This window comes from Osmerus eperlanus, chromosome 18 (genome assembly GCF_963692335.1).
Source record: "Osmerus eperlanus chromosome 18, fOsmEpe2.1, whole genome shotgun sequence".
Taxonomy (NCBI): Eukaryota; Metazoa; Chordata; class Actinopteri; order Osmeriformes; family Osmeridae; genus Osmerus; species Osmerus eperlanus.
This window is the reverse complement of record NC_085035.1, coordinates 11,865,856-11,879,829: the sequence shown is the minus strand read 5'-3', so window position 1 is coordinate 11,879,829 and position 13,974 is coordinate 11,865,856. Positions and strand designations below refer to the sequence as shown.

Genomic DNA, 13,974 nt, shown 5'->3' with positions numbered 1-13,974 from the left:
TCCTCTCCTCCCCCTTTCCCCTATTCACTCTCCTCCCCTGTTCTTCTCTCCTCTTCCCCTCTTCCCCTCCTCTCCTCTCCTCTCCTCCTCCCCACTTCCCTTCTTCCCCTCCTCCCTCCCTCTCCTCTCCTCTTCCCCTCCTCCCTCTTCCTCTCCTCCGCTCTTCCCTTCTTCCCCTCCTCTGCTCTCCTCTTCCCCTCCTCCCTCTTCCCCTCTTCCTCTCCTCCCCCCCTCCCCTCTTCCCCTCCTCCCTCTCCTCCCCTCTTCCCCTCCTCTGCTCCCCTCTTCCTCTCCTCCCCCCCTCCCATCTTCCCTTCTTCCTCTCCTCCCCTCTTCCCTCTCCTCCCCTGTTCCCATCCCTCTGCTCTCTTCTTTCCCTCTCCTCTCCTCCCCTCCTCCCCTTCTCCCTCTCCTCTCCTCCCCTCTTCCCCTCCTCCCCTCTTCCACTCTTCACTCTGCTCTCCTCCCCTCTTCCCCTCCTCTGCTCTCCTCTTCCCCTCCTCCCTCTTCCTCTCCTCCCCTCTTCCCCTTCTTCCTCTCCTCCCTTCTTCCCCTCCTCCCTCTCCTCCTCTCTTCCCCTCTTCCCCTTCTTCCTCTCCTCCCTTCTTCCTCTCCTCCCCTCTTCCCTCTGCTCTCTTCCCCTCTTCCCCTCCTCCCTCTTCCCCTCCTCCCTCTTCCTCTCCTCCCCTCCTCCCCTCTTCCCCTCTTCCCCTCTTCTCTCCTCTTCCCCTCCTCCCTCTTCTCTCCTCCCCTCTTCTCTCATCTTCCCCTCCTCCCTCTCTTCCCCTCCTCTCCTCTTCCTCTCCTCCCCTCTTCCCTTCTTCCCCTCCTCCCTCTCCTCCCATCTTCCCCACCTCCCTCTTCCTCTCCTGCCCTTCTCCCTCTCCTCTTCCCCTCTTCCTCCCTTCCCTTCTTCCCCTCCTCTCCTCTTCCCCTCTTCCCCTTCCTCTCCTCCCTTCTTCCCCTCCTCCCTCTTCCCCTCCTCCCTCTCCTCTCTTCCCCTTCTTCCATCTCCTTCCCTTCCTCTCCTCCCCTCTGCCCCTCCTAGCCTGTTCCCCCCGTCCTCTCCTCTCCTCTTCCCCTCCTCCCTCTCTTCTCCTCCCCTGTTCCCCTCCTCCCTAGAAAGATGGAGTGATGGGGGCATATCAGGGGTAAGGAGATGAGGGATGATGGAAAGAGGGATTTGGAGTGAGAGAGGTAGCATGTGAGGGAGGGAGAACAGAATGAGAGAATGAAAGGAAGAGAGGGAGAGTGGGAGGGACAGAAATAGAGAGAGAGAGAGAATGAAAGAGAGAGAGAGGATGGGTAGAGAGAGGGAGAGAGGGAGAGGAAATAGAGAGAGAGAGAGAGAGAGAATGAAAGGGGGAGGGCAGGAAGAGGGAGACATTCTAATGTGAATGATGATGATCAGTAATATATTGTGTCTTGGTCTCCCCCATCAGATGCCTGTGAGCTCACACTGGACCCAAACACAGCATGCAGACTCCTCTCTCTGTCTGAGGAGAACAGAAAGGTGACAAGGAGGAGAAAGGAGCAGCCGTATCCTGATCACCCAGAGAGATTTGAGGACTATCCACAGGTGCTGTGTAGAGAGGGTCTGTCTGGGTGCTGTTACTGGGAGGCAGAGTGGAGTGGAAGAGGGGTTTATATAGCAGTGACATATAAAGGAATCAGCAGGAGAGGAGGGGGTGTTGACTGTGTGCTTGGACTCAATAACAAGTCCTGGAGTCTGAGGTGTGATGATAACAGTTACTCTGCCTGGCACAATAATAAGAGCACTGCCATACTTGCCCCCCCCTCCAGCTCCCACAGAGTAGGAGTGTATCTGGACTGGCCGGCCGGCACTCTGTCCTTCTACACAGTCTCCTCTGACACACTGACCCACCTGCACACATTCCACAGCACATTCACTGAGCCCCTCTATCCTGGGTTCAGTGTTCATTACTATGACTCCTCAGTGTCCCTGTGTCAGGTAGAATAGCCCACACACACTCACACACACCGTGCTCACATAGATGTTAGTGAAGACTGAACTGTACAGTTGGAATTGATATCCCAGAGTGTTTGTAAATATTGGTGTGTGTAGAATGTTTGTTTTGTTTTAACCTTTTAGATGTAAATATTACTGATATTAAATATTATTAATATCTCTTAATATTACCGACGCTTCCACCAGAGTGAGTTATTTTTCCAAAACGGAAGCTAGCTAGCTTTAGTTAGCTTCCATTACCTAGCAACCTAGCATAATACTCGTAGCAATGCTACTACCTGCTAGTGTTACTTGTTAGCCTCCTAATTGTACATTTTGAAGCCATACTACAGCGTTTGTCATGTAGTTTTTGTCTATCGGAAAATAGTCGGTTGGAATGTTCAGAATCACACGTGCGACGTTACTCTGTGGGGCTTTCGAACTATCGCACATGTGTGATGCTGCTCCTTAACGGGTTAATTGTTGACAAACAACAATCCTGTCTTTGATCTCAGTTCCACTGAATGTGATGAACTAAATAGTGTCTTAGTCACTAAATAAGGAGAAATAAAGATGTTTTATACAGGATGATAGAAGACATGCTGTGTGTTTGTTGGTGACCCAGTGGCCCGAGACACACACACACACACACATGTACACACACACACACACACGTACACACACACACACACACACGTACACACACACACACGTACACACACATGTACACACACACACTGGAAACACTACATTTAGGACCAGTAATATGACAGTATTACCCACTTGAATATAAACTGTCTCTGTGTGTGTCTAGTGTGATCCCCTCCCTCCCTACTCTCTCCCCTCACCCTCCCTCCCTACCCTCCCTCCCTACTCCCTCCCCCCACCCACCCTCCCTCCCTACTCTCTCCCCCCACCCTCCCTCCCTACTCTCCCCCCACCCTCCCTCCCTACTCTCTCCCCCCACCAACCCTCCCTCCCCACCTTCCCTCCCTCCCTACTCTCCCTCCCTACTCTCTCCCCTCACCCTCCCTCCCTACTCTCTCCCCTCACACTCCCTCCCTACTCTCTCCCCCCACCCTCCCTCCCTACTCTCCCTCCCTACTCTCTCCCCCCACCCTCCCTCCCTACCCTCCCTCCCTACTCTCTCCCCCCACCCTCCCTACCCTCCCTCGCTACTCTCTCCCTCCACCCTCCCTCCCTACTCTCCCCCCCACCCTCCCTCCCTACTCTCCCTCCCTACTCTCTCCCCCCACCCTCCCTACCCTCCCTCGCTACTCTCTCCCCCCACCCTCCCTCCCTACTCTCCCCCCCACCCTCCCTCCCTACCCTCCCTACTCTCTCCCCCCACCCTCTCTACCCTCCCTCCCTACTCTCTCCCCCCACCCTCCCTCCCTACTCTCTCCCCCCCACCCTCCCTCCCTACTCTCTCTCCCTACTCTCTCCCCCCACCCTCCCTACCCTCCCTCCCTACTCTCTCCCCCACACTCCCTCCCTAATCTCTCCCCCCACCCTCCCTCCCACCCTCCCTTCCTACCCTCCCTCGCTACTCTCTCCCCTCACCCTCCCTCCCTACCCTCCCTCCCTACTCCCTCCCCCCACCCACCCTCCCTCCCTACTCTCTCCCCCCACCCTCCCTCCCTACTCTCTCCCCCCCACCCTCCCTCCCTACTCTCTCTCCCTACTCTCTCCCCCCACCCTCCCTACCCTCCCTCCCTACTCTCTCCCCCACACTCCCTCCCTAATCTCTCCCCCCACCCTCCCTCCCACCCTCCCTTCCTACCCTCCCTCGCTACTCTCTCCCCTCACCCTCCCTCCCTACCCTCCCTCCCTACTCCCTCCCCCCACCCACCCTCCCTCCCTACTCTCTCCCCCCACCCTCCCTCCCTACTCTCTCCCCCCACCCTCCCTCCCTACTCTCTCCCCCCACCCTCTCTCCCTACTCTCTCCCCTCACCCTCCCTCCCTACTCTCTCCCCCCACCCTCCCTCCCTACTCTCCCTCCCTACTCTCTCCCCCCACCCTCCCTCCCTACCCTCCCTCGCTACTCTCTCCCCCCACCCTCCCTACCCTCCCTCGCTACTCTCTCCCTCCACCCTCCCTCCCTACTCTCCCCCCCACCCTCCCTCCCTACTCTCCCTCCCTACTCTCTCCCCCCACCCTCCCTCGCTACTCTCTCCCCCCACCCTCCCTCCCTACTCTCCCCCCCACCCTCCCTCCCTACCCTCCCTACTCTCTCCCCCCACCCTCTCTACCCTCCCTCCCTACTCTCTCCCCCCACCCTCCCTCCCTACTCTCTCCCCCCCACCCTCCCTCCCTACTCTCTCCCCCCCACCCTCCCTCCCTACTCTCTCTCCCTACTCTCTCCCCCCACCCTCCCTACCCTCCCTCCCTACTCTCTCCCCCACCCTCCCTCCCTACTCTCTCTCCCTACTCTCTCCCCCCACCCTCCCTACCCTCCCTCCCTACTCTCTCCCCCACACTCCCTCCCTACTCTCTCCCCCCACCCTCCCTCCCTACTCTCTCCCCCCACTCCTCATCTCCCTCCACTGGCTTCCCATCACGGCCCGTATCAGATTCAAGACTCTGGTACTGACCTTCCGAGCGGTGAACGGGACTGCACCCGACTACATCCAGTCTCTCCTCCAGCCTTACACCCCCCCCCCCCCCCGCCCCCCCCCCCCGCCACCTACGGTCTTCTTCTGACAACCGTCTGGTGGTCCCACCTCTCAAGAGCACCCGCTCCCAACCCAAGCTCTTCTCCTGTCTGGCCCCCCAATGGTGGAATCACCTCCTCACCTCCATCAGAGACACTGACTGTCTCTCCACCTTCAAGAAAAGGCTCAAGACGCACTTGTTCCGGGAGTACAACGGTACTTAGGGATGATTTGCTGGACCTGATGTTAGTTTCCTCCAGGATCACAATGACTCTTACTTGAGACTTGTTGCTCATGTTGGTTAACTGTAACTGATTTAAAATTATCGTACTCGCTGTGAAATATATTTTTACTGTTGCTTGTTTTTTCTACAGGTACACTGTTGCACTTTTTTGAGGTTCATGTTGTTTAATTGTAACTTACTCAACTACAAGCTCTTATGGTTCTTCCTTCTGGTACTTATTTAGGTTTTTCACAATGTATGCTTCTTGTTTGGCTCCCCGCAATGTTTGGGGCGTCTCAGTGTTATGATCAGTGACCTGTGCTCTTTTGTTAAGCTCTCTCTTGAAAGTCGCTTTGGAGAAAAGCGTCTGCTAAATGAATAAATGTAAATGTACTCTCTCCCCTCACCCTCCCTCCCTACTCTCTCCTCCCCACCCTCCCTCCCTACTCTCTCCCCCACCCTTTCTCCCTACTCTCTCCCTCCACCCTCCCTCCCTACTCTCTCCCCCACCCTCCCTCCCTACTCTCTCCCCCATCCTCCCTCCTTACACTCTCCCCCCACCCTCCCTCCCTACTCTCTCCCCCCACTCTCTCTCCCTTCTCTCTCCCTCCACCCTCCCTACCCTCCCTCGCTACTCTCTCCCTCCACCCTCCCTCCCTACTCTCCCCCCCACCCTCCCTCCCTACTCTCCCTCCCTACTCTCTCCCCCCACCCTCCCTACCCTCCCTCGCTACTCTCTCCCTCCACCCTCCCTCCCTACTCTCTCCCTCCACCCTCCCTCACTACTCTCTCCCCCCACCCTCCCTCCCTACTCTCTCCCCCCACCCTCCCTCCCTACTCTCCCCCCCACCCTCTCTACCCTCCCTCCCTACTCTCTCCCCCACACTCCCTCCCTACTCTCTCCCCCCACCCTCCCTCCCTACCCTCCCTCGCTACTCTCTCCCCCTACCCTCCCTCGCTACTCTCTCCCCCTACCCTCCCTCGCTACTCTCTCCCTCCACCCTCCCTCCCTACTCTCTCCCCCCCACCCTCCCTCCCTACTCTCCCTCCCTACTCTCTCCCCCCACCCTCCCTCCCTACTCTCTCCCCCCACTCCTCATCTCCCTCCACTGGCTTCCCATCACGGCCTGTATCAGATTCAAGACTCTGGTACTGACCTTCCGAGCGGTGAACGGGACTGCACCCGACTACATCCAGTCTCTCCTCCAGCCTTACACCCCCCCCCCCCCCCCCCGCCACCTACGGTCTTCTTCTGACAACCGTCTGGTGGTCCCACCGCTAAAGAGCACCCGCTCCCAACCCAAGCTCTTCTCCTGTCTGGCCTCCCAATGGTGGAATCACCTCCTCACCTCCATCAGAGACACTGACTGTCTCTCCACCTTCAAGAAAAGGCTCAAGACGCACTTGTTCCGGGAGTACAACGGTACTTAGGGATGATTTGCTGGACCTGATGTTAGTTTCCTCCAGGATCACAATGACTCTTACTTGAGACTTGTTGCTCATGTTGGTTAACTGTAACTGATTTAAAATTATCGTACTCGCTGTGAAATATATTTTTACTGTTGCTTGTTTTTTCTACAGGTACACTGTTGCACTTTTTTGAGGTTCATGTTGTTTAATTGTAACTTACTCAACTACAAGCTCTTATGGTTCTTCCTTCTGGTACTTATTTAGGTTTTTCACAATGTATGCTTCTTGTTTGGCTCCCCGCAATGTTTGGGGCGTCTCAGTGTTATGATCAGTGACCTGTGCTCTTTTGTTAAGCTCTCTCTTGAAAGTCGCTTTGGAGAAAAGCGTCTGCTAAATGAATAAATGTAAATGTACTCTCTCCCCTCACCCTCCCTCCCTACTCTCTCCTCCCCACCCTCCCTCCCTACTCTCTCCCCCACCCTTTCTCCCTACTCTCTCCCTCCACCCTCCCTCCCTACTCTCTCCCCCACCCTCCCTCCCTACTCTCTCCCCCCTCCCTCCCTACTCTCTCCCTCCACCCTCCCTCCCTACTCTCTCCCCCCACCCTCCCTCCCTACTCTCTCCCACACCCTCCCTCCTTACACTCTCCCCCCACCCTCCCTCCCTACTCTCTCCCTCCACACTCCCTCCCTTTTATCTCCCCCACCCTCCCTCCTTACACTCTCCCCCACCCTCCCTCCCTTCTCTCTCCCTCCACCCTCCCTCCCTACTCTCTCTCTCCCCCCACTCTCTCCCCCTATCCTCCCTCCCTATTCTCTCCCCCCACCCTCCTTCCCTACTCTGTCCCTCCACCCTCCCTCCCTACTCTCTCTCTCCCTACTCTCTTCCCCCGACCTCCTCTCTCCCCCCACACTCCCTCCCTACTCTCTCCCCCTCCCCTCCCTAACCTCCCTCCCACCCTCCATCCCCACTCTCCCCCCCCACCCTCCCTCCCTACTCTCCCTCCACCCGCCAACCCAACTCTCTCCCTACTCTCTCCCCCACCCTCCTTCCCTTCTCTCTCCCCCCACCCTCCCTCCCTACTCTCCTCCCCACCCCTCTCACGGTCACCTGCACTACCAGACTGGGGAGCACAGGAAGGCTCAGGAGGGCTATGAGAGGACCCTGGACTTAGTGGTGGACGCCTCAGACACACATCCCATCTACCTGCACCTGGGCTCCATCTACCTGGAGGAGGCCAGGGGGAGATGGGCGGGGTCACACACACACATGAACCAGTCAGATGGTTTAGTAACTTAACGAGGAGGTCGTTCTGGGACAATCATAGTTTTGCTGTAAGTAAAACTCATCTGTTTGTATCTGTCCATTTGTAGTATGAGAAGGCTCAAAGGACATATTTAGGTGCCTGCATGAGTACCTGTCTTGTCTCACCTCCCTGAGAGCCCTGCATATCCCAGACCTGCTCAACAAAGGAGCAGACCTGATGTCACGGGGACGAACCACCGTTGGGGGTGGATGGACGAGGCCTCTCCCTCAGTGGAAGGATGCTCTCCCAAGCCGGAGGCACGGTGAAGAGCCCACCTGGGATCGGAGGTCCTCTCATGGCTTGGCTACTGAGAGGGACCTGTTAGAACACAGAGGTCTGTCTGAGGCTGTCATCCAGACTGTACAGAGCACACGCATGTGATCCACTGTGAGGGGTCATGTGATCCACTGTGAGGGGTCATTTGATCCACTGAGAGGGGTCATGTGACACGCTGGCAGACTTTCTCTCAGTGGTGTGAAGGACAAAACGTTGACCCAGTCTCGTACCGGATCAAAACCGGTACCGGTTCTTGTGCTTTTTACAATCACTGTCTGACAGGAGACTGCGGGTAGTGTCAGGGTATATGCAACAGCCGTCTCAGCTTGTCATGAAGGTGTTGCCAGGACGACTCTGTTCAGCCACCTGTTGGTTAAAGGTTTCCTGTCTGGTACGTACAGGCTCAGACCCCCTCAGAGAGCCTCAGGGCCACGGTGGGACCACATGAATTCCAGCACATTACCATGACAACATGGATCTCATTCCAGTGCTGCTGAATCAGCAGAGAGCAGCTGTCTGGGGAATGTCAGAAGGTTTGTTGATCTGATGATCGCTGTTTTTAATTATAATAAGTACTTGAGTACTTGAGCTGTTTTATAATTGTAGTCCACTGCATCTTGTACACAATTATTGTACTTTGAATTTACATTTTGCTTTTTATACTTTTTAAAAGATGCACAGTTTTGTTTTGTTTGTACACATGGGCTCAGGCCCGGAGTGACCACGGAGAGAAGGTTGTTGCCATGGAGACAACCCTAAACCATCAATCATTGTTGTGGAGGGAGTTAGCAAGATTAAGCTAATGCGAAAAGATCAAATGGATGGGAAATATCTCCCCTCCTCACCTCCTCACCTCCTCATATCTCCTCTCCTAACTCCTCCAATCTCCCCTCCCCGATCTTTCCTCCTCACCTCCATATATCTCCCCTCCTCACTTCCCCTATCTCCCCTCCTTCCCTCCCCTCCTTATATCTCCCCTCCTCACTTCCCCTATCTGAGGAGGAGATGAGGGAAGGCCTCATCTCCTTATATCTCCCCTCCTCCCTTCCTCACTCTCCCTATCTCCCCTCCTTCCCTCACCTCCTTATATTTTCCCTCCTATTGTATATTTACCCATAATTCTAACAAGTCATGGGACCTACAAATCTTGGCAACACCCATCGTATCTGCCGGCAGCATCAAGTTCAAAACAACTGCATTTCCTCAGTTCCTGTTCTACAGAACAGAGGCTGACAGACAGACATCAGACATGAGCAGGAATGCTGTGTAGCCTACAGCTGAGGAGTGGATGCCTGTAGAAGAAGAGATTCATATCAGTTTTCTATATCAGTAAAACATTCCACCAGTTACAAAAATAAAAGAGAATGACATTGTAAACATGTAATCATTTATAAATGAAGCAAGTCCAAGTCTTTCTACTTTCTGCAGAAGCTCCAGTGAATGTCACCGACTCTATATCTCTCTTTCCCCTCCCCCCCCTCTCTACGCCTCTCCCTCTCTCTCTCTCTCTCTCTCTCTCTCTCTCTCTCAATTCAATTCAATTCAATTGGCTTTATTAGCATTAAGGAACACATGTTCATATTGCCAAAGCAACAGTGGAGCCACAGAGACAGTATTCATATCATTACTATGGACATCGGTATACTATTACAACTATTACTATAACAACCAAACATGGCAAATTCAGTTGAAAGATTAAAGGATTGATTACGTAATATATATATACATACAGAAATACACATGTCAGTCACACACACAGTATATTTTGTGTGTGTGCTTTGTGTGTGTGCCTTGTGTGTCTAGGTCACTCACTGTCTCTCAGGTTGTGGCATACTGATACATACTGGGCAGCAAGGTATGCCCTGTCTCCTTCTCCTAGGAGGATTTTTACCTTTGAGAGGTCACTAAGACCTTTGAAATCTGACATTACAGAGTGGAGTTTGTTACAGTAATCATTTCTTATATGACTGAATGTTTCACATTGTAGGAGGAAGTGCATCTCCGTCTCGACCTCACCTGTCGAACAGTGACCACATATTCTGTTTTCTTTTGGTTGCCATGATTTTTTGTGTCGTCCTGTTTCAATTGCCAATTGGTCACTGAGCCTGTACTTGGTTAGGATCTGTCTCTGCTTTCTATCTCTGACAGTATAGAGGTATTCTGCCAGTTTATAATCTCTTTCTAAGGCTAGATAACATTCTAATCGACTTTGGCTTTTAGTTTCTTCTTTCCAATGTTCCAGGTAGGTTTCTTTACATTGTGTTATAATTTGGTTGACTCTGATTGGTGTTTGGAAAGCAGTGTTGGTGTGAGACTGGTCAGGGTGTGTCTGGGTGGGGGCAGTGAGTCTCAGCACCAACTGACATAGGGGACTCTTATCTGGGTTCAGCTCTTGGGTTTGGAGGGCTTTGGAGTGGAGGGTGTCTAGAGGGCTGGATTTAAGGTTATTGAAAAAGTTTAGTGCTCTCTTTTGGATATTAATTATCATTGGGTATCTGCCTAATTCTGCTCTACATGCATTTGTTGGCGTCTTTCTGTGAACATGTAAGATGTATCTGCAGAATTCTGCATGTAGAGATTCTGTTGGGTGTTTGTCCCAGCGGGTATAGCTATGATGACTGAGTGGACCCCATACTTCACTACCATACAGCGCAATGGGCTGGATCACACTATCAAATATTTTAAGCCAGATTTTAATTGGAATTTGCAAATTATAAAATTTTCTTCTAATTGCATTTAGGGCTCTTCGAGCTTTTTCTTTTAGTGCATTCACTATGTACACCATTAACTATGTACAAGCCTAAGGCCCGACAGAGATGCACTACCTCCTTGCCACTTTGATTTATTACAGAGTCAAGGTTATTCCGGTGGGTGATGGTAGGTGTGGTAAACAGGGGAGACTGACCAAACACATGGTTGTTGCCCTGTGGGTCGATTATGTCAGGTTCGGTTCCTGTCCGTCCATTCAGATCTCCAATTAGGAGCACGTTTCCCTGGGTTTGGAAATATGTAATTTCGGAATGGAGAGTTTCAAAAATGTCTTCTTCAAAGTAAGGAGAATCTATTGGGGGTATATAAATAGCACAGATATATATATCTCTATCAGTGATGCCCAGGGTTTGATCTAACCTTAACCAGATATAGGATTTACCCTGTTTAACTGGTGAGATATGATGGCAAAGACCTTCTTTATACCACACCAAGATCCCCCCCGATGTTCTGCCCTTGCGTATTTTAGTTAGTTTTAAAGAGGGCACTATGACTTCATCGTATCCTGGGGGACAGTGAGTGAGCAGATTATTTTGACACCATGTTTCTGTCAGCACAATTATATCAACATCTTTGAGAGTTCATAAATTCAGGGTTTCCACTCTTCAGCTCAAAGGTTGAGGAGTGAAGACCCTGTATATTCCAACAACTTACATGAAATGAACGCATTTGAAAACAATCAAAATGAACTTGGATAGTGAGACAAATTAAAACACCTACAACTATTTCTCTATTAATAACACTGTATAATAAATGTATATGTATTTTATGGAGGTGTACTGTTTTGCAAATATTACCACTGTATGGGTTACTACTATTTCTATTACTACTACTACAAACAGTATAGTTCCATGTTGTTCTGTTTGTCAACTGGGAAGGTGTACAGTACAACTTAGCTGGATAGAAGCCTGGTGCACAGGGTGTGTAGCATCTCCCTGATGTCTCCCAGCTCAGAGGTAGCAGGGGAAGGGGCTGTGGCAGCAGCCTGGGCTACAGCTGCAGCATAGCTCTGCTGCTGTGGGTGTGGAGGGGGACAGGGGGCTGCAGCATAGCTCTGCTGCTGTGGGTGTAGAGGGGGACAGGGGGCTGCAGCATAGCTCTGCTGCTGTGGGTGTGGAGGGGGACAGGGGGCTGCAGCATAGCTCTGCTGCTGTGGGTGTGGAGGGGGACAGGGGGCTGCAGCATAGCTCCGCTGCTGTGGGTGTGGAGGGGGACAGGGGGCTGCAGCATAGCTCTGCTGCTGTGGGTGTAGAGGGGGACAGGGGGCTGCAGCATAGCTCTGCTGCTGTGGGTGTAGAGGAGGACAGGGGGCTGCAGCATAGCTCTGCTGCTGTGGGTGTGGAGGGGGACAGGGGGCTGCAGCATAGCTCTGCTGCTGAGGGTGTGGAGGGGGACAGGGGGCTGCAGCATAGCTCTGCTGCTGAGGGTGTGGAGGGGGACAGGGGGCTGCAGCATAGCTCTGCTGCTGAGGGTGTGGAGGAGGACAGGGGGCTGCAGCATAGCTCTGCTGCTGAGGGTGTGGAGGGGGACAGGGGGCTGCAGCATAGCTCTGCTGCTGAGGGTGTGGAGGGGGACAGGGGGCTGCAGCATAGCTCTGCTGCTGTGGGTGTGGAGGGGGACAGGGGGCTGCAGCATAGCTCTGCTGCTGAGGGTGTGGAGGACAGGGGGCTGCAGCATAGCTCTGCTGCTGTGGGTGTGGAGGGTGTTGGTGGGCAGACGTTGGGGAGGGGGAAGGTGGTCTCCTCTGGTTGTGCCTCACAGTGGTGAGGTGGTGGCTGTGTGGGGAGTGGGATGTCCAGGCTGGATTGTTGTGTCTCCTCGCAGCAGGGGGGATGATTCTAGGGTGGTGGTGGTGTAATGGCATTTTTTGATATAGTTACTAAGAATGTATTTTTAATAGACTGAGGTTGTGTTTAAACAAATGGATGTTGCAGTTGGTCTTAAGGTATTTATGGTATTGGTTTATGATGCCTGATTGAGAAGCTAGGGGCACAGAGGTTGGGGGATGTTTGAGTTCTGTGGCCTAAAGGGAGATGGATAGATGGATTCAGTTGATCTAGCAGCCCTGACCTTTTGGCCAAGGAGATTGTGTCCTGTGTCCTGTTTGTGTTTCATTAAGGGTATCTTTACTGTCCTCATTTAGAGAAAGAGCCGTGACATCAAAAGACTTTGGTCACCTGGGGGGAAGAGATAGTTGGTCTAGAGACAAATGTGGATTCAACTGTATTGTTATTGTGATCTGCTGCTCTGACCCTTCCTGTAGACTTGTTTGAAGTGGCCCACACAAAGGACAGTTGACCATTTGACTGGTGAACCCCTGTGGTTTTACTATCTACTGGTTTGGGGAGAGAGGCCACAATAAAGAACCGTGGGAACTTGATATGAAGTCACTGTCACTGAGCAGTGCTGACCAATCACAGAGTTCAGAATAACCATTTGATCTAAAGTTTATATAAGGCAGGGTTTTGGGGTTGTTCGGTATCACTCTGGCGAACGACCTGTGGCTAGCACCTCCTTCGTTATGACTGATCACAAAGTACTTTGTTAAATCATGATCTGTATAAGCAAAATAAATTTATTGTAACCGCCATCTCTTGACTATTCAAATCTGCACAGTGCCGCTGGAATTTCTTCCATATCACTTGGTGGCCAGTACGGGTATCCTCGATTGGTCTACGGCGTTCAGCAGGCGGCTCCCCTCGGCGAATTGATCTTCCGGCAAAAAGCCGCCTTTCCTTCCGCCATGCGTGAGACAGCAGGGCCAGGGGGGGCGCCCGTTGGACGTTTTGTGGCTGACGCGGGGTCTTCAAAAGAACCGGTGAGATATTCTTTTGGTTACTGTGTGATATTGAGTCGTCTAAATGTGTGTTTTTTAGGCTATTGTCAATCATTCGGTTAAGTAAGTAATTGGGCAGAGGTAAAACTGTCCTGTACGTGTAAAGTCGTACGAATTAATAAGGTAAGGTTGTTGAACCTATCTTTTACGTGAAAGTCGTAAAAAAAATGTCTGCAGAAGTGTGTCGACGGACACACATAGAGGTAGTGTTGTTGACGAACAAACACATAGAGGGAGATAAATTCACATGTTATATCGTGTTATGTGTCTTTTTGAGACCCTAAGGATTCGAATATGTTGGGTTAGTGATAGTTTGAGAAATTGTATTGGCATTGGTGCAGTTCTTATTTATTAACGGCCTAAACGTGATTCTAAGTCCCGAGAGAAAAGTATACTTGTGAGGAAATCAGCTGTGTGAGTGAGTGTTTACAAAGGGTTTGAGTCCCTGAAGGTGGAGAACAAAGAAAAGAAAAAGTTTAGGAAGTATAGGCCTGTGAAATTTCAAAGTAAAGGTTTTAAGTTTGCAACA

At 52.3% G+C, this 13,974-nt stretch overlaps 2 protein-coding genes across 2 annotated transcripts in view; both read left to right on the top strand.

Annotated features, from left to right (window-relative positions):
* The window catches only part of LOC134038982 (stonustoxin subunit beta-like), a 64,437-nt gene extending 61,855 nt beyond the window's left edge, over window positions 1-2,582 (top strand). The window contains exon 6 of the mRNA XM_062484733.1: window positions 1,443-2,582. Coding sequence (XP_062340717.1) covers window positions 1,443-1,981 — 539 coding nt within the window. The 3' untranslated portion in view covers window positions 1,982-2,582. The remainder of the gene's footprint in view (window positions 1-1,442) is intronic.
* Window positions 1-13,974, top strand: part of LOC134038949 (NACHT, LRR and PYD domains-containing protein 12-like) — a 495,359-nt gene that overhangs the window by 404,033 nt on the left and 77,352 nt on the right. The gene's annotated exons all lie outside the window — the stretch shown is intronic.